At 43.7% G+C, this 21,811-nt stretch overlaps 1 protein-coding gene across 1 annotated transcript in view; it reads left to right on the forward strand.

The window, feature by feature from the left end:
- The first annotated feature begins 665 nt into the window (after positions 1–665).
- ADAMTS2 (ADAM metallopeptidase with thrombospondin type 1 motif 2) overlaps positions 666–21,811 on the forward strand; it is a 285,819-nt gene continuing 264,673 nt past the window's right edge. The window contains exons 1-2 of the mRNA XM_060765388.2: positions 666–1,391; positions 3,143–3,507. Coding sequence (XP_060621371.2) covers positions 1,253–1,391; positions 3,143–3,507 — 504 coding nt within the window. The 5' untranslated portion in view covers positions 666–1,252. The remainder of the gene's footprint in view (positions 1,392–3,142; positions 3,508–21,811) is intronic.

The raw sequence follows: 21,811 nt of genomic DNA on the forward strand, positions 1-21,811 counted from the left end.
AGAGGCTGGATGGCCATTTGTTGGGGATACTTTGAATGCAATTTACCTGCTTCTTGACAGGGGGTTGGACTGGATGGCCCAGGAGATTACTTCCAACTCTCATCATACTAGAGAATGAATCCACTTTAAATCCGGTTGCTGCCTCCAATAGAATTCTGGGGTTTGTGGTTTAGTGAGGCTGTGAAAAGCTCCTCCCTAAACTACAAACCCCAGAATTCTGAAGGAGGCAGAAACCGGATTTAAAGTGGATTCATTGTCTACTATGGAACAATGGCTTCAAACTACAGGATAGGAGATTCCACCTGGACATAAGGAAGAACATCCTGACTGTGACAGCTGTTCAACAGTGGAACTCTCTGCCCCGGAGTGTGGCGGAGGCTCCTTTTTGGAGGCTTTTCTGTTGGGAGTGCTTTGAATGCTATTTTACTGCTTCTTGGCAGCGGGTTGGACTGGATGGGCCGTGGGATCCCTTCCAACTCTACCTCGTCACACTAGAGAATGAATCCACTTTAAATCCGGTTTCTGTCTCCTGCAGGATTCTGAGGTGTGTAGTTTAGTGAGGCTGTGAAAGGCTCCACCCTAAACTACAAACCCCAGAATTCTGCAGGAGGAGCAACCGGATTTAAAGTGGATTCATTCTCTAGTGTGACGAGGTAGTATTTATGATTCTGAAGTTGGCGAGAGTCTAGGGCGTCGCTCCTCGAGGAACGGGCGAGGAAGTTCTCCTTCGAAAGAGCGGCGGGAGGAGGAGACGCGGAGGGAGCCCTGCTTCTTCCTTGGGTGCGCGACCTCTCCCTCCCTCCCTCCTTTTCCCCGGAGGAAAGTGTCCCGGCCGGCGTGGGGACTCCCAGGGAAAGCCTGCTCAGCGAAGGCGGCTCCGGTGTCAGTCAGGCGGAGCCTCTCTCCTCCTCCTCCTCCTCCTCCCTCCCTCCTTGCCTTCCCCGCTCACTCAGCCTCCTCCTGGCGTCTCCTCCGCTCAAGAAGAGGAGGAGGAGGAGGAGAGCGTCCTCTGCTTGCCTGCCTGCCTGCCTGCCTGCCTGCCTGCCTGTCGGTGCGCGCTTGCGGGGGATGCGCCAGGAGGGCAAGGACTGGGGCTGAGGGCTCCCCTTGGGCTCCCACCCGGGCACAGGAGGCAGAGGGCGGCGCCGGCTCGCCCTCCCATGTGCCCGCAGCCCCAGCAGGAGCAGGAGGGAACTTTGAGGCTGGCTCCGGAGCGGGCGGACGCGCCTCTCGCCTCCCGCCGCTGCCTGCCATGGGTGCCCGTCCTCCACCTCTTCCTCCCCCTCCGCCTCCCCTTCCTCCGCCTCTCGCCGCCCTGCTCCTGGCCGCCGCCTGCTGCTGGGGCTGCTGCTCCGGCTCCGCCGCCCTCCTCCACCAGACCCCGCACGGAGGTGAGTGAGCGAGGGTTCAACCCGCCCGGGACTTCTTCGGGGCCACGCAGGCATCCCTCTCCGCCGCCACGTGTGTGTCTCTGCCTGGCTCGGCTGTGGAAGGGGAGAGCCAGAGCGCGTCTTCGGGTCCCGCGCGCGGCTCCAGGCAGGGGCTTTCCTCGCCAAAGGGAAGCGAGGGGAGGAGTGGAGTGGGGGATACCTCGCGTGAACTCTCCCTGCGCGTGGGGCGGGTTTCTGGGGTCCCGCGCGGGGAAGACGGCTCCTGGCTTCGCCTGCCTCTCTCGCCCGCCTGTTCTTTGAACTCAAGAAAGTAGGGGAGGGATCTGAATCCAGCGCCTGTCCGGGATGGTTTCATACATTTCACACACACACACACACACACACACCAGAGAACGCGTTCCTGCGCGCAAACTTTTCCATTGGAACTGCCAGTCACCAACTTTAAAGTTATCCAGACTGTCTTCTAAACTAGGTTGCTGTGAGTTTTCCGGGGTGTATAGCCATGTTCCAGAAGCATTCTCTCCTGACGTTTCGCCTACATCCATGACAGGCATCCTCAGAGGTTGAGGGATCTGTTGGAAACTAGGCAAATGGGTTTTATGTATCTGTGGAATGTCCAAGGTGGGAGAAAGAACTCTTGTCTGCTTGAGGCAGGTGTTAAATTTTTCGATGGTCCACCTTGATTAGCATTTATTTATTTATTGACTATATTTGTATACTGCCCCTCTCAGCCCGCAGGCGACTCAGGGCAATTAACAAAGGCAACAATTTAATGCCAACATTAAATGGCCCTGCAGCTTCAAAGCCTGGCTGCTTCCTGCCTGGGGGAATCCTTTGTTGGGAGGTGCTTAGCTGGCCCTGATTGTTTCTTGTCTGTTTTTAATTTTCTGTCCTGATTTTAGAGTTTCTTTTTTTATAATACTAGTACTCAGATTTTGTTCATTTTCATGGTTTCCTCCTTTCTGTTGAAATTGTCCACATGCTTGTGGATTTCAGTGGCGCCTCTGTGTAGTCTTGACATGGTAGTTGTTAGAGTGGTCCAGGCAAGAGTTCTTTCTCCCACCCACCCTGGACATCCCACAGATCTATAAACCCAATTTTTTCTAATTTTCCAACAGACCTCACAACCTCTGAGGATGCCTGCTATAGATGCAGGGGAAACGTCAGGAGAGAATGCTTCTGGAACAAGGCCATACAGCCCGGAAAACTCACAGCAACCCAGTGATTCTGGCCATGAAAGCCTTCAACATTGTCTTTGAAACGTTTGCTTTGAAGAAAGGATTGTTTTCAAGCAAAGGGAAGAGGGGAAGAGGAAAAAGCCCCCTGAGATATGATACCAATCTCATCCCCATTCATATTCCTAGTGCAAACATGGGCAAACTTAAGCGGCTGAGGGGGAAAAGGAAGGGGCCTGAGGCCAGGAATTGTGGGAGTTGAAGTCCAAAACACCTGCAGGGCCAAAGTTTGCCCATGCTTGCCCTAGTGACAATTCACATGCTGTTCTGGCCATCTATCCCCTCTCCACATTTCCCATCTTGGTGGGAGTTTCCCTCATTGAATCCCTGGAAAGATGAGGCCTCAACATTCCCGTGCTTCTTCCCAGTCCTTGGCATCAGAAGAAACTTTTTGGCAGGTACTTAGGAAAGCGAGGAGACAGCCAGCATCAACCAATGGTAGGATGCAGTGCGTGACTTTGAATGATTACTCATGGTTTCTGCTCTCTGCCCTCCCTGCTTTTCTCTCCCTTCTAGGTCCTGCTTTGGGAGACCTGGAGGAATACAGGCTTGTCATCCCAATTAGCACTAACTCTGAGGGCCGGTTCCTCTCCAAGGTGGTGTCCGGGGCTTCCAAGCCACGCTTTCGAAGGGATGCCGATGCTGCTGGGGACCCTGCTGCCAGCCAGCACATTTTCTACAATGTCACCGTTTTCGGACAAGAATTCCACTTCCGTCTGAGGCCCAACCGCAGGCTGGTGGCTCCGGGGGCCACGGTGGAGTGGCAAGGGGAGGACTCCAACCTGACCTCTGTGGAGCCGCTTCGTGGGGATTGCCTCTACGTGGGGGATATCACCGACTTGCCTAATGCCTCTGTTGCCATAAGTAATTGTGATGGGCTGGTAAGACTCTTTTGTTGTTTCAATGCCTGAGAGAATGAATGCCTTTCTTCTCAATGCACCCCCACGACCCTTTGGGTTTTTAAAATGGAGAACCTGTGGATCTTCCCTTTCAGATACTTCACCAACCTAAACATCTTGTTTGTGACACCCTTGACATGAAGTAAAGTGCCAAGAAATCAGTAAACTCCCTTTAGAGATAGCAGAGCAGCCAAAATCACTCTGAACTGACACTTATGGCTGTGACAAATCAATGATTATCAAGGCAAACAGCCCCCTCGAAGCTTTTCAGCACATTGAAAGCAGTGACCTCATGTTGGCATCTGTACATTTTCCATCTTTGTAATATTCTCTGACATCTTTAACTTTAGCAGGGGTTATGGAAGTGTGTGTGTGTGTATTTATAAAGAGATCATAACACTGAATGCCAAACTGCATTGTAGAGTGATTGATTTTTGTCTTCCCAGATGAAATTTGTTCAGAAGTTGAGGGCCAGGCCCTATACTTTTAGTGCCTTCCTTGTTCTGTTAGATTTATTCTCATTTGTTTACTGGGCTTCTCACTTGAGGTGCTGTCCCCATCCAACAGAGCCCCTATGACTAGGGATGATAGGATTATAGTCCAACACACTGAGTAGATGCCAGGTTGAGAAAGGGAATTCTGGTTACTCATGGAGAGAGGAGGAAAGTTCAGTTATTTTTACTGCATAGTGGTAGCCCTCTATATGTTTGCAGAGCTGGTTATATGTACATATACAGCTGGGAGATAGTTTCCATCCTCCATTCTGGAACATGAGTACAGAGGTCAAATTGTTTATCTTCAACTATATGTTTTAGACTAATTGCTATGTTGAGCAAACTTTGCTGAGATTTCCTTTGTGGAATGAACTCCTGATTACATCCAATATCATCTTGTTTACATGGTTTGAGAGAGAGAAGGACTTGCTAACATAAAATCAGTGCTATTTATATCAGGCATGGGCAAACTTTGGTCTTCCAGGTGTTTTGGACTTCAACTCCTACAATTCCTAACAGCCTATTCACTTTTGTGAATTGTGGGAGTTGAAGTCCAAAACACTGGAAGGGCCGAAGTTTGCCCATACCTGATATATATGATAAATGGATTTACATTCAGATTGTGACCTTTCTGTGTTGTCCGATTTCTCTCTAGAATCTGATTAAATAGGAAGAGGTATGAAGGTGGGGAATACAGTTGCCAACTTTTTTTGGCAGGGTTCCTGTGTCCTAATAGCAGCCTGGTCCATAGGCATTTAGCAGGTGAAACATCTAATACTGCACCTCGAGCAGCTATTTGAAGCACAGAAACCTGCCAAAGAAATGTGAACATTTGTAGGTAAAAGTCTCCCAACTTGGTTTGTGGTGTACACTGTCCACGAAGACAGAGCTGTTTTGCTGGCACCCCTTCATGTGCTCCATGATGGACTTCAAAATCAGCTATATTCCTCAGTGTATCAATGCCTGGGCAGGAGTGTTTTGAGAGGATGGAGAGCAAAAGAGAAAGGTTTTCAATGTACTCCAACTTGGCATGCCATAAACTGGGCAATGACTCCTTTAATTTCTCATCCAGTGCCCTTGTGGGATGGGAGTTATAGTTCAGTCTGCCAGGTATTTGGTTTTGGACTTCAACACTCCAAAATTCCAGCCAGACAGTTGTTAGAAATTTTAGGAAATCAAGTCCAAAATACTCATAGAACCATAGATTGAGAAGCTACGTTCTAGAATGCAGATAGACAACTTTTCTTTTCTGAGGGATCAATCTGTTTTCTGTACAATGATGTAGGGCAGTGGTTCTCAACCTGTGGGTCCCCAAGTGTTTTGGCCTTCAACTCCCAGAAATCCCAGCCAGTTTGCCAGCTGTTAGGATTTCTGAAGGCCAAAACGACTGGGGACCAACAGGTTGGGAACCACTGATCTAGAGCAATGCTTCTTAATCTGTCCAATGTGGTAGAGTGGCAATTTCCCAGGGATTTTATTTATTTATTTATTTATTTATTTATTTTCCTATATTTTTACCCCGCCCTTCTCACCCCCGAGGGGGGACTCAGGGCAGCCTCACAAAAGCACCATAAGATGCCGACATCATAAAAACAATCAACCATACATTAAAATATTAAAAACAGTATTTAAACAATTAGTTAAAACACGCCTGTTAAAATCAGAATCCAAAATCCTTGCATTATGCATTGCATAAAATAGTTTATCTAAAACTGATAGAATGGTTTACCTAAAAGTGGTAAAATAAAGGGATCACAAGCTGCTACATAGTTTTAGACCAAAAACTGGCAACAGCAACTGCATTGTCTGTAGCTTTAAACAGTTCTTCCTCTGTGCATGAGGCAGGGCATTGGGGGCAAACATACGGATGCTGAGTTGTTTGTTCTGCTCCACAATCACACAAGGTAGAGGATTCTTTTAGGTAGTGCCATTTTGCCAGGTTGTCTTTTGATCTGCCAACTCCACTTCTGAGGTCTGTTCAGGGACTTCCAAGTTGCCCATTCTTGCTTTGCCCCTGAAGAAAAACCCTCGTGGGGGGCCATCCAGTTGGAATTGCCTGATTTTGCTGCCCACAGGGATATTCTTGCTGTTGCTGGAGGAACATTCAGAGGAGTGGTGGTTCTCATGAAACTTTTCCTTGATTTAAGTCTACTGGGAGGAGGCTGATAGCCATACAGTGGGGGGCTTTCACAGTGTTCAACCTTATTTCTCTCACAATTGGCAGCAACTTTCCATCACACATCGGGGGGGGGGGGGGGAATGCCAGCTTATTAAGTTTATCAACAGGTGTAGGTTTAAGACATCCTGTGATTATTCTATGTGTCTCATTTAGTGCTATATTCACCTGCTTCGCATGGGCAGATTTATGCCAGACGAGGCAGGCATATTCAGCAGTTGTTGTTTTTTTAAGGGATTGATGCCATGTTTGTATCACATTATACTGTATTTGTATAATTTTTTGGAAACCTGTAGTGAATCAACAGTAGATGTGTTGCATACCAACTATGTTTGGTTGACTGCCATGTTGAATGGCATTGGTTTAGAGGTTGGTGATATATTTTTGCTATATGTAATTGGACTTAATATTTATTTATGTATTTAATGATCTGCTTGTTTCCGAGCTGTGGCACACAAGGTGCCATAAAGAAGTTAAAGTAGATAGGTTCAGATCACATAGCACAAAACTGGTTTTATGATAGCTGTCTTCAAATATTAAAAGAGCTGTCATCGTGTGCAAGGTAAAGCAACCTTATTTTCTGGTGCTGCAATTTATAAGCAAGGTAATTCTGACTAAACATTAGGAAGGACCTCCTGATATCAGCACTATTTTATGGTTGAATAGACTATCTTGGAAGGTGGTGAACTCATCTTCACAGTAGGCTTTTAAACAGAAGTTAGTTGTCCATTTATTCTGGAAGCTATAGCTATAAAATCCTGGTTGTCCCTTGAGGACACCATTTAATTTTATAGTTCCATTATTCTGTGCAGGAACAGAAAGGTCCCCATTTCGGGAGCCCATGCAATAATTAAAATGCCCTCAGGTGTCACATTTGCCCCAGCCCAATCATACCTTGGTCCTTCCTGTTCTAAAGTACCATCTTAATCCAGAAGTGTCCCTCCATGTGTTGGTGGACTACAACTCTTAGGAACCCTAGCCATACTCAGGGATGCTGGGAGTTGTAATCTGTTAACATATGAAAGGCCTCATGATCTGTTTTAGATGATGGTTTCAGGCCAGGAGCCCCCAGTGGTGCAATGGGTTATACCCTTGTGCCAACAGGATTACTGACCAAAAGGCTGGCAGTTCAGATCCAGGAAGTGGGGTGAGCTCCCATCTGTCAGCTCCAGCTTCTCATGTGAGAGCATGAGAGAAGCCTCCCACAGGATGGTAAAACATCAGGGCATCCCCTTGGCAACATCCAATTCTCTCACACCAGAAGTGACTTGCAGTTTCTGAAGTTGCTCCTGACACACACAAAAAGGCCAGTAATAGGGTTTTTACAGCAATCCAACTCCCATCATTTCTGGCCTCCTTGACTGAGACCAGTGAAAGTTTGTGTTCAACAGTTTCTGGAGAGCTACTGGTTCCCTTGCCCTGATTTGGATTACTACAAAAAAGAATCCAGAGGACTGAAAGAAAACTATCACCAATTATATATGTTGCTAACTGTTGGCCTATATATAGCTATGCTGTCTTGTTAGTCCCACTTTGGTCCCCTAATGAAATAGCATGAAATGGTTCCTTTCCGGAAGACACTGAATTTTTCTCTGGCTGGGGGCAATTTCTAGGGCCAGGTTGGGTTGTATTGTCAAATGATTTAGTTTGTACAAGCAAAAGAAAGCCTTCAATTCCTTTGTTTCCTCAAACCCCTCCCTTTCCTGATTGTTGATATTAACAAAACACATTGATTTGGGGACATTTTGCTGTAGGATGAATCTATGGAAAAGTATGTCCCCTATGATGTTCCTGGAGTTTTGAAAGAGCTCCAGAGTTCTAAATCCAATCTCTTGGAAATGTGTGCCATTGACTTTCCTCTAAGTAAACATGGTTAGCATTGGGCTGAAAGTTAATTGGCCGCTTCCCCGCTGAGCTTGTGCTTAGTATGGGAGAGTGACAGTCTGGGTGGTGATTGACATGCTCCTTCCAAGGTGTTTGCAGTCACTGTGGGAACTCGCCAAAACCAATGCCATGAGCAGCAGGATGGGATACATGGATGGCTAATTAAGGGAGAAGTCCTAAGGGGAAAGAGCCTGATGTCTGGAATGCCTCAATCTCAGAAGCTCTGTTCTATTTAAAGCAAAGCTGGAGCAACTTATTGAGGCAATAGGGTACAGCTGCCAAAATCTTCCAACCAGTGTGACCAGAGTGGCTGAAGAATTGCAGGCTCTGAACCAAAGCAATACCAAGCTGTTGCTATTAAGGTGGAAGTATCAATAAAACTCTTCAACCTCCCTCCATGCCTTTCCCCTACTTTTACTAACATTTCTTTCCCATGTTGTAAGTAATTAGAAAGAAAGGAGCTTGGCGTACTCTTGGGTCGCTCTAGATTTCACATGGTGTTGAGATGGAGAGGTCTTTGGATCTTTGGACCTAATGTGACTTTCTGTCACATTAGGTCCACATCTCTTTTTGCCACTTTACAAGGTTGGAAGTTCTGACCTCAGAATAGAACTGGTGGCTAGAGAGGGAGATCCGAACCTGGAGTGAAATATCGGGTGATTACATCTGCCTTGCTGAGTTTGGAGCATTGTCAGTTTGGAGGAGGATCTCAAATTTGCCATATGGGTCTCACAGTTGTGTTCCCAGGATCATAAGACTGCAACCTAAACCTGTCTGAATTTTTCACATTTTCTTCTCTGAAAGTTTCATTTGAAGGTCTTTATTTATTTATTGTTTCAAAGTTTTATATACCTTCCTTCTCACCCTCAAGGGGGCACTCAGGGCAGCTCACAACCAGCAACCGGCAACCCTTAGATGTCAACAATAATAGTAATAGTAAAGTGACAATACATTAATAATAGTAATAAAATCACACTTAAACATTAGTGAAAACATCAAAATTAAAACATGCATCTAAAAATGAGATCAATTCAAATCTAAATCTAGAGTCATTATCCGAGGTCTGTCCATTGTCAATCACAATTAGCGATGCATTCTTCTGCTTTCTGCTTCAGAGAGACTCGTGTTACTTTTTAACAGCCAACAAATGTATTGCAGCATGAAACATTGTTCATAATAACTTGTCTAATCAAATGCAGGGCGTGCTCTCCAGAATTTTCAGCTTATATACAGACAACACATGTGATTGGTTGTGAATTGGTTTTCAGACAGTGAGGTCAGAGGGAAAATAATGCAGAAGCTTCTCAAGTGAGAAATTTGTATTAATACTGGCCATTCTCTGTTGCCAGCCAACATCCTGGTACTAGATAAACCTATTAACAGATGTCAGTTGGCACCCCGTTCCTTCTTACCAGTGTGAATGGGAGAGGGGGGAAACAATTCAGACAATGAAGATCTGGCTGCTCTGGACTGCTAGGAGAAAGAAAATATTGGTGTATTCTATTTGAGAGCACACCCCCATTCCTTCTCCACATCCGAGCTAAGACCAGTTGCTTCTCGGTAGTCAGAATTGCCACTGCCTCCATCCTTCACCGCCAGTAAGCACAGAAGCAGAGCCCCTCTTGAGATCTGACAACTGCCAGGTGATGGGAGGGCACAGAACTGTATGTACACATGTCGAATCTTGGTTGTGATAAGAAACCTTTATCCAGATCCAAATCCATGGTGATAGACCTGAATGTCTTAATGCTACTCCCTCTCTTCTCTCATCTCACTTTCAAGTTTCTCTGGTATTTTAAGGTCAGTTAAAGCTGAATTTAAGGCTGAACTGTTTTCCCTAATCGTATAAAAACTGAACTTTCTGATATCAGATTTATATTTTTTTATTCCGGGGATGAGAGCCATGCAGGCCTTCAAATGCTGTGGGATTGCAAGTCCCATTAACCTAACCAGTAGAACCATTGGAGAGAAATGCTTTGAGAGGCATCTGGAGAGCCGCATGACTCCCAGTTCTGATCTATTCTTTGGCTTATTTGCCCGAGGTGTAATGCAGAAGGATATTATTATTTTGTATGGAAACACATTCTGTGATAAATCTGTTAGTTTTTAAGGTGCAACTGGACTCTGCCATTTTTGCTGTGAGAAACTAATACAGTTACACCTTTGAAAGTAAACAATAGGGCATTTTAGTTCCCTTCCCTTCTCGTAGCTTCTGTTTTTCCTAGGGAAGCTGAGAGATACAATAGTAAAAGTATACATTCTATGTCTAATATTGATAATTTAGAATGGAAATAATTGAGCAGCGGAGGGGGGGGGGGCAGGAGGAGGCAGAATGTGTTTTTTCCAGCTTGTTTGCTGGCATCTAAGAAGTCTAGTACATTTGTATGGCTCTCAGTTATAGTTTCGGTGACACAGTGAGACATAATTTGGGTAACATGTGAAAAACTGGGGGCTAAGTTTTACAGGTTTTGTAAGAGGGCTGCTGTGATGGCACGCCCAAGCCCTTTGTAGCATGCCTGGAGTTTTTCAAATCTTCTAGTTTCTTTGGCTTCTGCCACAGTCAGTGTACAAAACATCAACATCAGTGAAAATTAGTTGTGGTTCCATCTTGAAAATGTCACTTAAGGACCTCTTCACATGGGGAGTTTTGCCACTGAGCCCGACAGTTCCCATCATACCCCAGAGAATAACTTCTGTGGTGGCTTCATGGCAAAACTGCAGAAAACCCCTGCTGCTGCTAAAAACAGCCAGTGGTGCATGACAGGAGGCTTCCTATCTTTCCATAAGGAAAAATTGGTTGAGCTGCCCCCCCCCCCAGATAATGAGGTAGGGGTGATGCAGGGCTAGGGTGACAGGGCCCCACGCCCCCTGGGTGAGGTCTGCTGGGATCGCTGCGATTTGCGGCGATTTGCGGCGATACTCGGTGATTCCGATGGGGTGTGTGATTAGGTCCTTAATAACACCAGTGGGATTACTTCACATTCATTTCCAAATGTAAACATGGAAGATCATTTTTCAGGTCCAATATTTCACAGGGAAAATTCTTGGAAAGATCAGCAAGTTCTATTTGGAACATGCATTTAGAAACGTCTTCCTGCACTCTCATGTCTTATGGGCTGAATAAAATGGCTGAAAGTTTGTATTTGCTTTGAATCTGTGCTCAATGTGCAGGCAATGCTCAGCAACCTGTTGATAGTATATGCAGGTACACAATCCCCTTTGGAAGCGCTTAGATGTGAAATAGCTATATACACTTTAAAGCACTATTTTGCTTTACCTGGCATTTTTTGTCAAGCTACCCATCTTCCTGCTTATGCACAAGGGATACATGGACTGTTAGTTCTTAATATGATAGAGCAGTGATTCTCAGCCTGTGGGTCCCCAGATGTTTTGGTCTTCAACTCCCAGAAATCCTAACAGCTGGTAAAGTGGCTGGGATTTCTGGGAGTTGTAGGCCAAAACACCTGGGGACTCAGGTTGAGAACCACTGTGATAGAGCATGTAAAATAGCACAATACAGATATCTCTTTCTCCAGATTAACAAGGTCCTCATTTAACTGTACTGGCATGCTATTTTAGAGAAGGTTGGATGCCCAGCAGTCAAGATTGTTATGGGAGATTGGTTGAACATTGCTACTGACTTGCTCACAAAATTTAAACACAAGATACATAGATACAAGTGTATGTATAAAAATCATTTTTTCCATTATAGTAATTCTGTTTTCGAGTTCCCCACCTCCACCCGATTCTGTTTTTGGGCAGATTCTTCCCAAAAAGGAAATGGAACTCAGGGTTCCAAATTACAAATCTGAACCCCGCCCCCCAATATCTCAGAATCTTCCTAAACACAGAAGGGGGGGGGGCACCTGAAATTTGAAATGAAAACAGAATGAAAACAGAATCCATTTATTTGTGTTTTATTTTGCATCAAAGTATCTGGGTCTTAATTCATGAAGAACATATTATTTTCCACTGAGAAACATTCTTTCAGTTTCTGGAAATGTTAGGTTTTGAAACCCAAGATGTCAGATATGGGAGCTTGTGGTTCTTGTCCCTAAAAATTAACTTTCCTAGCTCTGCATTACTTTTTGTTGGTTACAAATGCAAAGGATATTCATTTGTCAGCTGACCCTATGGCATGAATGTGTAGTTTGTGGCTCTCTAAATATTGTTGGATTGCAATTTCAGTCAGCCCTTGCAGAAAAGCCAATGGTGTGAGGGATGGCAGGTCTCGCAGTCTGATATCATCTTACAGTCCATATTTTGTCCTAGGTGTAACTGCTGAACCGATGTTAAATGGAGAGCAAAGCTTGGGAAAGTAAATTTTTAGACCACACCTCTTTGAATCAGCATACTGAACTCTGAGATTCTGGAGGTTGTATTTTGAAAATAAATCCTTCCAAGCTGTGTTTGTGTGGTGTGACAAATGTGAAAAATGTGCTGATTTTTTTCTTGGCTAAGTGAGTACCCCTCATCTGCTATACATCTTGTTTTTTTGTGTCCCACTAGGACTTATTGGCCCCCTGGTGGCACCGTGGGTTAAACCGCTGGGCTGCTGAACTTGCTGACCAAAAGGCTGGCAGTTTGAATCCGAGGAGTGGGATGAGCTCCCACTATTAGACCCAACTTCTGCCATCCTAGCAGTTTGAAAACATTCAAATGTGAATACATCAATAAGTATTGCTTCTGCAGGAAGGTAATGGCACTCCATGCAGTCATGCTGGCCACATGAGCTTGGAGGCATCTACAGACAATGCTGGCTCTTTGGTTTAGAAATGGACATGAGCACCACTCCCCAGACTCGGACACGAGTAAATGTAATGTCTGGGGAAACCTTTAGGACTGGTCTTGGAGCATGACCGGGGGGGGGGGGGGGAGGGAGGGAGGGGGAAGGAAATGTGTGTGTGTGTGTGTGTGCATGCAGTGCATGTGCAATAATGAGCTTTTAGAGGAAAAGTAATAGTTGGTGGTTCGCACTGACCAACTCAATATAAGAAATCCCACAACTCTGGACTCTATTTCTTTCATAGTGGTCTTCATGCTCAGACTGTTCTGCTGTTGTTGCATCTATGTTAAGAAATCAGTTACAGCTGCTTGAGAATGTATCTACGTGTTTCCATCTGTGAGAAGCAAGGAGCAGTACATTAAGGAACAAATGAGTTAGTGATCATGGAATCTAAGTGAACTGGAGCTAGGCAGAGATCAGAATCCAGAGGTGCAAAAACTGCTAAGACCTCAGTATCAGCTGCTTGATTATGAACCTGCTTGCTTCCATGTACATTCTGGCTCAAATCTTTTCTAACCCAAGTCAAGCATTCCCCCCTACATTTCATTTACTCCTTATTTCTGGCAGTTCTGAGAGAAGCAAGAGTAAAGCATGATTAACATGTTGGCCCTGAAAGCCACTTGCTCGAGGACTTGCTCCATTGGAATGAAGGTAGTTTCTTGGAGAAGGTTTATGATTTCAAGCCAGACAATTTGGTTGGTTTAATTAATTTAATAAGCTCCGTATTTAGTATGCTTGATCATAGTCATCATTTTTATTTGAGTGTGGATTTGAATGTTGATATTCTGAAGGCTTGTGCTCTCAGTTCTGTAATGAGAATTCTCTTTCCAAAATAGTCTTAACTAGGTATTTCCAAATACCAAATCTTGGCAGCATTTTCAGATTCTGTCAGTGCAATCCTAAACATGTTTATTTGAAAGCAAGTCCTATTGAATACTGAAGGGCTTGCTTTGTAGAAGGCCTTCCCAAACCTGGTCTCCTTCCCCAGATACATTGGTCTACAATTTCTATTCCCTCCCCTCTGCACTATGTGCCAGTGCAGTCCAGCACTTAGAATTGGGTTGCTCTGAATTTTTCAGGCTGTTTGGCTATACTTAGGACTGTGCTGTACATATCACGTGGGATACTTTCTAGCACAGTTGCCTCTCAACATTTGTCTTGTGTGATTGTTATTCATTAAGGAGAGAAAAGTGCAGAAATTAATATAATAGATACTGAACTTGAGCCACCATAGATACTGTAGTTTGGCTTTTGGATGTAAAATTGCCTTTAAGTGTTCAGAATACCTAGAGACTACCTGACTATCCAGGTCTGATACCAATATCAGCCATAGAAATGACTAATAGGCAAACTGTGACATGGCTGAAGCTGAAAAAGGAAGGAGAGAAGGAGGAAATGGCAGCAGCTTCCTGAAAGTTTTAATGGTAAAGGTCTTAAAACAACTAAGTAGATTCATATTAGGAAGAGCAACTGCATTGTACCCTCTCAGGCATGTGGGATCTTGGTGAATGTTCTTGACTTTCTGGAGGACTGACACCTTCCTATTTTTCACTGTGGGTTCCTTGGCAGTGACAGCAGCAGTACTAGGATAAGTTCTCTTGCTTGTGGTTACAGTCTAGGAGGGAGAATGAGGCTGTTGGCATCTTCAGGGTACTTAAGTGGCAGTGAACCTGGGGTTTCCAGATTTGACCAGAGCCCTCACCCCAAATTTAGAATCGGACTTCGAGTTTGTTGGTCATATGAAGAGCATCACTGGAGAATAGTAGAAGTGGCTTGCTGGATGTTGTTTACTTGTTTTTTAAAAGCACATATTTATGCCTACCATCTGTCTTGGACCTGATAGTCTCTCTCTGTGGCATCATGCTAATATTCTATCCAGCTCCCACTTTGCATGGGAACTTTGTTTGCCATGGCTAGATTGCATGTGTCAGTTTCCCTCTGCAGTGTGAAGACCTGGCATATGCTGGAGATGGCTAACCAATTAGGATTCCGCAGCATGTCTCACCAAATGTTAAGGGACACGGCCCTCTCTTTCATAATTTACAGTTTGCAGAAGGGAAAGACTGGTGTAACATTGGTGTAGCTGTGGTAAATAGGATTGCCGTATAAACTGTGAAAAGATTGTGAGTGAGAGACTATCAAGGTCCACTTAAAAAAACACTTCTAAAATAATCCCTAAAAGATATTTGAGGAAAGCCATTTTTCTGGCTACTTTCCAGATGCTAATTTGCCTAGAAATGCCTGGTACAGCAGCAGTGCAATTTTAAACTTCTCTAATAGCAGTGGCGACCGCAGTACAAGGCACATCTTGGTGAGTTAATGACAATAACTGCTTCTAGCCACTCATTAATCTCTGGAAAGGAACTTGGGCTTTGACTGCCACTGCTTTAGGGCTGTGTGTTCAGTGACCTAACAAAGCCCTTTTGGAACGTGATGTGTTCATATACATTTGGGGAGGCAATGATAAAACTGAATGATTCAAAGCAAAAGAAAGCAGTGAGGGTGGGAGGAATATCAGGGGTGGCTAGGCCAAGGTGATAAGGGCACAGATATACAATGTTTAGCTTGCTAAACTGAAAGTCCCATAATTCTTCACAACTGGCTACATTGGCTGTGAGTGCTGGGAGTTGTCAAACCAATTATATATTCAGGGCTATGCATTTCCCAACCCTACCCTTTAGAAGCTGCCTTATATTATCAGATGAAAATATTTAACTATCCAGCCTAGTTTTATCCATTTTGACTGGAAAAAGAAATTCATGGTCTCAGTCAAGAAGTTTTTCGCATTATTTTAATTCTGATTCTTTTAAAATGCTCAGTGGATTAAATTGTTCCTGTTGTTAACTTCCATCAAGTCAGCTTCAATCTATGGCAACCCCATGAAAGAGAGACCTCCAAGTCATTCAATGCCAGGGACTAAAACTGATACCTTCTTAAATGCAAAGCATGTGTTCCACAAAAGATTTTAACATTTGCCATTTCTTGATGCCTCCCTGTTCTTTGTGCTTCTGGACCTTTCTGTTTTCTCTTTGGGGTTAGAGTTACTACCCTTTGCCAAATGGATGTAAGGCTACTTGGATGAGGATTTTCATATATTCAAATAATCCAGATACTATCTATTCCAGGAATAGTTGAGTGCTTTCCTTTCCCCCCCTTCTTCTGTAAAGCTGTCTCCAGTCTTGCTTGCATGATCCTGGCAGAGCAATGGTGTTCCAGTGGCTGTTCAGCTATGCAGCTGACCATATGGAAGGAGCAGAGAAATTTTTTTTGGGTTTCCAATTCATCCAAAGGCCAACAGACTGCCAGTTGTTCAGCGGAATGCAACTTCCATGGATTGAAAACTCTCTTGGCCTTGGAAGATCAACAACAATTAAATTGAAAGCAAAAATACAAATGCAAAACGATTAAAATATAGGAGTACTTCTACTTTGCTATTTAAGTAATATGTCTTTTTTTCCCTTAAGGTCTCCAAAAATTGTGATTATTTTGTAGAATATATAATGGAAAGGTTAAAAATATATATACTTGCCAAGTTCAAATAAGGTGAGAATTGAATCAGGAAATTTGGATGTGGCTGCTAGGCAGATGTTGCCTATCTACATTGCATTCCCTTTCAGCTAAATTTACATCTAAACGTACATCACAGTTTGCATTCTAATGCAACTTATTGTGAATATAGTCCTTCCACATCTGCAGTTTTGACTTTTGTAATTTGATTATTTATGGAGAGGATTATAATGTTCTCTCTAAGAAGCTGTAGGTACTCCAGTGTGGCTCTATAGCCAACTTCCTCTGGTCTGGCTGGAAATCTAATTTTTTTAGAAAGAACACCTCTCACCTTGTCACATGGCCTCTGAAAGTGTCCTACATCACTTTGCTTCATTACGGGGCGTGGGAGAACCACTGCCCCTCACCCTGCATCTCTGGGCTCCTCTGGCAACTGTCCCCATGGGGAAGAGCCTGGTGCATGCACGGATCATGTGGCTTCCCCATGAAAGTAAATGGCAACATGGGAAGTCTCCCGTGTTGCCTCGGCGTCAGTGTGCAGGTACTGCCCTCCTTCACTCACGGAGCCGACACAATGTTGTATTATGATGTGATTCTGGGCATATCTGCACTGACCCATTATCCTGAATGGGGCATGCGTGAATCAGCTCTGTGGTGACTAAATGATGCACGGAGCTGACTTGGATTAATGTAGGCCAAGGCCGCTTAATGCAGCCTTATTATGTTAGCAAATTCACACGTTGCCCTAAATTCTCCCTCAGAATCCAGAGTAAAATGTGACTTTGGGTCCATCTAAGTCAGGCATCTTCAAACTATGGCCCTCCAGCTGTTTGGGTCTCCAACTCCCAGAAGCCCTAGCCAACTTGTTCAATGGTCAAAATTCTGGGAATTAGAGGCCCAAGCAGCTGAAGAGCCACCGTTTGAAGATGCCTGATTTAAGCAGTAGGGTTCATTCTGAGATGGAACTGGCTGAATCTGTACACTGCCATCCTATATTCTTTGGACTCAAATGGCCTGTCACAGTGCCCAGTGGCCATGCTGTGGTTAGAGGTGGTCATTTGTTGCATGGAGTGATGCTAGCCAGAGCGAAGAGCTGATCGGAAAATGGAGGAGTGGGAGTAAGGGGTGATTTCTCCCTGCTCCCATGTCCTGTATTGCTCTGGCACCATGGCCAACATCACTTCAGGTGACAAGTGACCAACACTATCTATTCCATGCCTGTTTGCCAACACTATGATGAGAAAAGAAGAGGGATGATGAGGGTGACCATCTGGCAGCGCCGAACTGGATTTGATGTTGTTAGGCAATGAGGGCTTCCTCTTGCCTCTACAGCAGCCCTGATTCAGTGGGGATCAAAACCTAGAGTCCTAGTCCAACACTTAAAGCACTATTCCACACAGGGTTGTCTGTAAACATACATATACATACACACACATATGTATATGTATAAAATATATTTATGTATATGTATATGTATAAAATATATTTTAATAAAGATAAAAATAAAGCCCTATTTGGAACTTACTTCAAGTACATCATTAGAGTTTTTTAAAAAAGGTGATCAAAAGTTTCTATATGTACTTTCTTCTACTGAAAACCAGAAAAATTTTAGTTGGCTTGTTAGTATCTTCTGCAGCTTTTTAGTCTCACTGTTGAGCAAAAGCAAAATTCCGATCTGGATAATAGAATATTACCATAGGCAACATACATTCTGTTCATTATCGTTCAGCAGAGGTGTACTACAGATTGTTCTATTAGCTTTCTCTTCAGCTGTGGATTTTCAGCATCTTCATAGTCAGTACATACATTTGAGAGCCTTATTATAGCTACCAGGAATTTAATTTTTGTATCAAGTTGAAGTTTGCACTGTTCAGCATTACATTTTCAAGGCATTTATTTATTGTAAAAAGCAGGAAGAGAGAGGGGAGGGGTAAGTTTTTTTGTGATCCTTTGCTTGCTGTAAAAAAAGACCATCGCTTCTTTTGATGTTATGGCAAATTAAACTAGACAAGAAGGAATGTGTAAACTCTGCTTGCAAAACTTGATTTTCTAAACTGCCATTTGTTATTCTGAGTGAAATCTCCTCCTCAATGTATGCATTTGCCGGGGGGATGCACTGCCCAGTTAAGTGATTAGGATAAAATTGTCCAGTTTGTATTTAAATAAAGGACAAATGGGAATTACTGATATAGGTATATAGTACTTCTCACCAGCCACTACAAATGACAATGCCTATTGTATCATCTTTCAAAGAGGAGATGAGGACAATTGTAAAATCATAAGATGCAACTGTAGGTTACTAGAGTAGAGACTTTGAATATGTAAGGAAGGTCCTGTCCTGACTTTCACCTTTCACGTAGGGAAGGGATGGACAAGAACTACAGGATCAGGGCCCATTTTTTGCCCACAAAATCCTGTGGATGTTTAGATCCCATTATAGGCAGTGGTGGCCTTTGTTGTGGCCCTTGTATAAAACTGCCAAATCAAGTTTTATTTATCAGAATTTTGGAGGGGAACATTTTCAAATTGTAGATTATGGAAGCTGTGAATGCAGGGCTGGCTGTATATATTTTTGTGTGTGTGTGTGTTATGATCTGTTTCTTTGTTTTTTGAAAACTGTTATCCATGTCAAGTTCCCTTTGAATATATCATGTCGCAAGTGTGGTTCCCAGTCTTCATTTCCCAGTTCTTCTCGGACTTTAACTCTCAGAGGTCCCATTCATTGTGGCCAATGGGCAAGAACTCTGGGAAGTGACGTCCAACTACAATTACAGTTAGTGCTGTAGATAGTGTTCGACTCTGTCTCCACAGTCTATGGAACCAAAGGTACTATTAAGCTTAGATATCAGTAAGGAAGGAAGCTAGGCTGTGTCCTCCTCTGTAACAGTGGGTGACCAGGAATGAAGGTGATAGAAGAGGAAGCAAAGTTAAAAAGCAGATTAGTCTCAGAGGAAGTCAGTTTTGTCATATGAAAACGAGCAGTTCATAAAATAATATAGGAAGGCAGGATTGTTTTGGACTCCAGTAGATCTGCCCACGGGACTCTCACTTCATGAACAATGATTACAAAGTGAACTGCTTGAAAATGGACCTATTTATGGAATCAAGATTTCAGACTAGCTGGCCTCAAAGTCTTGATCCACCAGATACACTGAACTTGTTACCTGCCCAGCAACTTGGTTTACATAAGCTCAGGCTGAGAAACAGTGCAGCTATTCAGTTTGGAGCTTTGCTGGCATACACAATCCATTGGAGGGGGAAAATTCTGTTATTGCTGTCAAATCACTTTTCTTTTTGTGTGCTCTGGATTCATCATATTCCCACAAGCTTCTCATCTGAGAAAGGGATGGAATAATTTTCAACATCAAACAGGTGGACACCATCTGGACAGAATGTTCTAAAGCAATCTCTGTTGGTATCTTAACGTTACCCAATAAGCCTCTGGATAAACTGCAGTATTTGCTTCTTCTGTGGCTCTCTGTTGTGCTCTATTGCTATGATACCACAAACCTGTTTAGTCCCTAAGCTTCATTGGGGATACTTTCCATCCAAAAGTTTAAAAACCTCCCATGGACTTAAGAGAGGGGTGGAGAAGGTCAAACCCTCCAGATATTATTGTACTCCAACCCCCATAATCCACAGTCAGCATGACAAATGGCCATGAACGATATCTGTAGGACACAGATTCCCTATTACTACTACTGCTGTATTTATTTACCCTATTTAAACCCCACTTTTCTCTACCCCAAGGGGGACTCAAGGCGGCTTACATAAAGCCTCTCTATACTTCTCATGCACAACATAAAATACGTACAAGACCTCTCTATATTTTAATTCTCTGTAAAGCGTCTCTAAGCTTCCCATGCGCAACATAAAATGTGCCCAAGCCCTCTCTATATTTTAATTCCCTCAAAGTGCCCAGTTTAGTAACTCATTTGACCAAAGTCATAATTTCTTCAGTGAACAAACAAAATATCTGGTTTGTGAATAGTTGGCTCCAGTCTTCAAATTGCTACCATATCAAAGATACTGCTGTATTTACTTTCTCTATTTTTTCCAACTTCTGTGTGATGCAGTGTTTTCTGAAGTGCTATAGTTTCCTTAGTTCTTTTCTGCTTTTTTAATCTGCTGTTATGTCTTTCCTGTGTTAACTTTTCATCTCTCTTTACTGTCTCAGAGTAATTATAGGGTTCCTATTTAATTAGAATCATAAGGCTAGAAGAGACCACAAGGGCTATTCAGTCCAACCCCTTTTTGCCATTTGGGAATACACAAAGCACTTCTGGCAGATGGCCTTCCAACCTTTGCTTAAAAACCTGTGGAAAAGGAGACCCTAGCACACCCCAAGGCAGTGGATTCAACTATGCTGTCAGGAAATTCTTCCTAATGTTTAGGTGGAATCTTTTTTTCCTGTTGCCTTGTGTCTTCGGACCTCATCACATTGATGAGGGTTCATGGGCAAATTTCCCTGTGCCTTGCCTCACCCACAGAGAAGCTCCCCCAGCACACTGTTAACCCCCTCACACTGGTCCTGTTGCTCCCTATGGAGCCCCATAGGAAGTTTCCATACATCGTGTGGTGGCATCCGTCAGGCTCAAAGGAGGAAGAGTCCTGGCAGCATGCTAGTACACCAATTTCTCCTTGTGTGATGAGGTTGTTAGTCTTTGTGGCAGCAGAAAACAAACTTTCCCCCTCATAATGAAATATTTACAAATATTTAAACACCCATCACAGTAGTTCTCAACCTGGGGTCCCCAGATGTTTCCAGTAAACCGGCTGGGATTTCTGGGAGTTGTAGGCCAAAAAATCTGGGGGGTGGGCAGGTTGAGATCCACTGATCTATCATGTCACTTCTAAGCCTTTCTCTTTTCACGTCTCAATGTACCCAGCTCCCTGTGCTGCATCTTTAGGTTATGGCTTCCAGTCCTGCTGTCTTTCTCTGTACATGTTACAGCTTTTAATATTCCTCTTGAATTATGGTGCCCAGAATTGGACACAGTATTCCAGGTGACGTCTGCTCAAAGCAGAACAGAGTGGGGTGATGACTTCCCTCTATTTTGACACCATATTCCTATTTATGCAGCCTAGAAAAGCATTGGGTACTTTAGTTGCCGCATTACACTGTTGACTCATGTTCACATAGTGGCCTACTACATCTCTTAGATCCCTTTCACTTGTAATGTTATCACCCAGGTGTGCATTTCATTTTTCTGATTTACATTTCCAACTGTTGAAATTTATTTTAATTTTTGTCCAGATCTCTGATCTGTTAAGGTCATTTTGAATTCTTATCCTGTCCTCAAGGATCTGGCATCTTCTGGAAATTTGATAAGTATTCTAACTACTTGGAAGGTGAACTGGTTGCGCAGGGAACACATTCCAGACCATATGGTTGAATAAAAAAACTGACAAGAATTTATGAGGAGAGGTAAAGTATCT

The sequence above is a fragment of the Anolis sagrei genome, chromosome 2 (genome assembly GCF_037176765.1).
Source record: "Anolis sagrei isolate rAnoSag1 chromosome 2, rAnoSag1.mat, whole genome shotgun sequence".
Lineage (NCBI taxonomy): Eukaryota > Metazoa > Chordata > Lepidosauria > Squamata > Dactyloidae > Anolis > Anolis sagrei.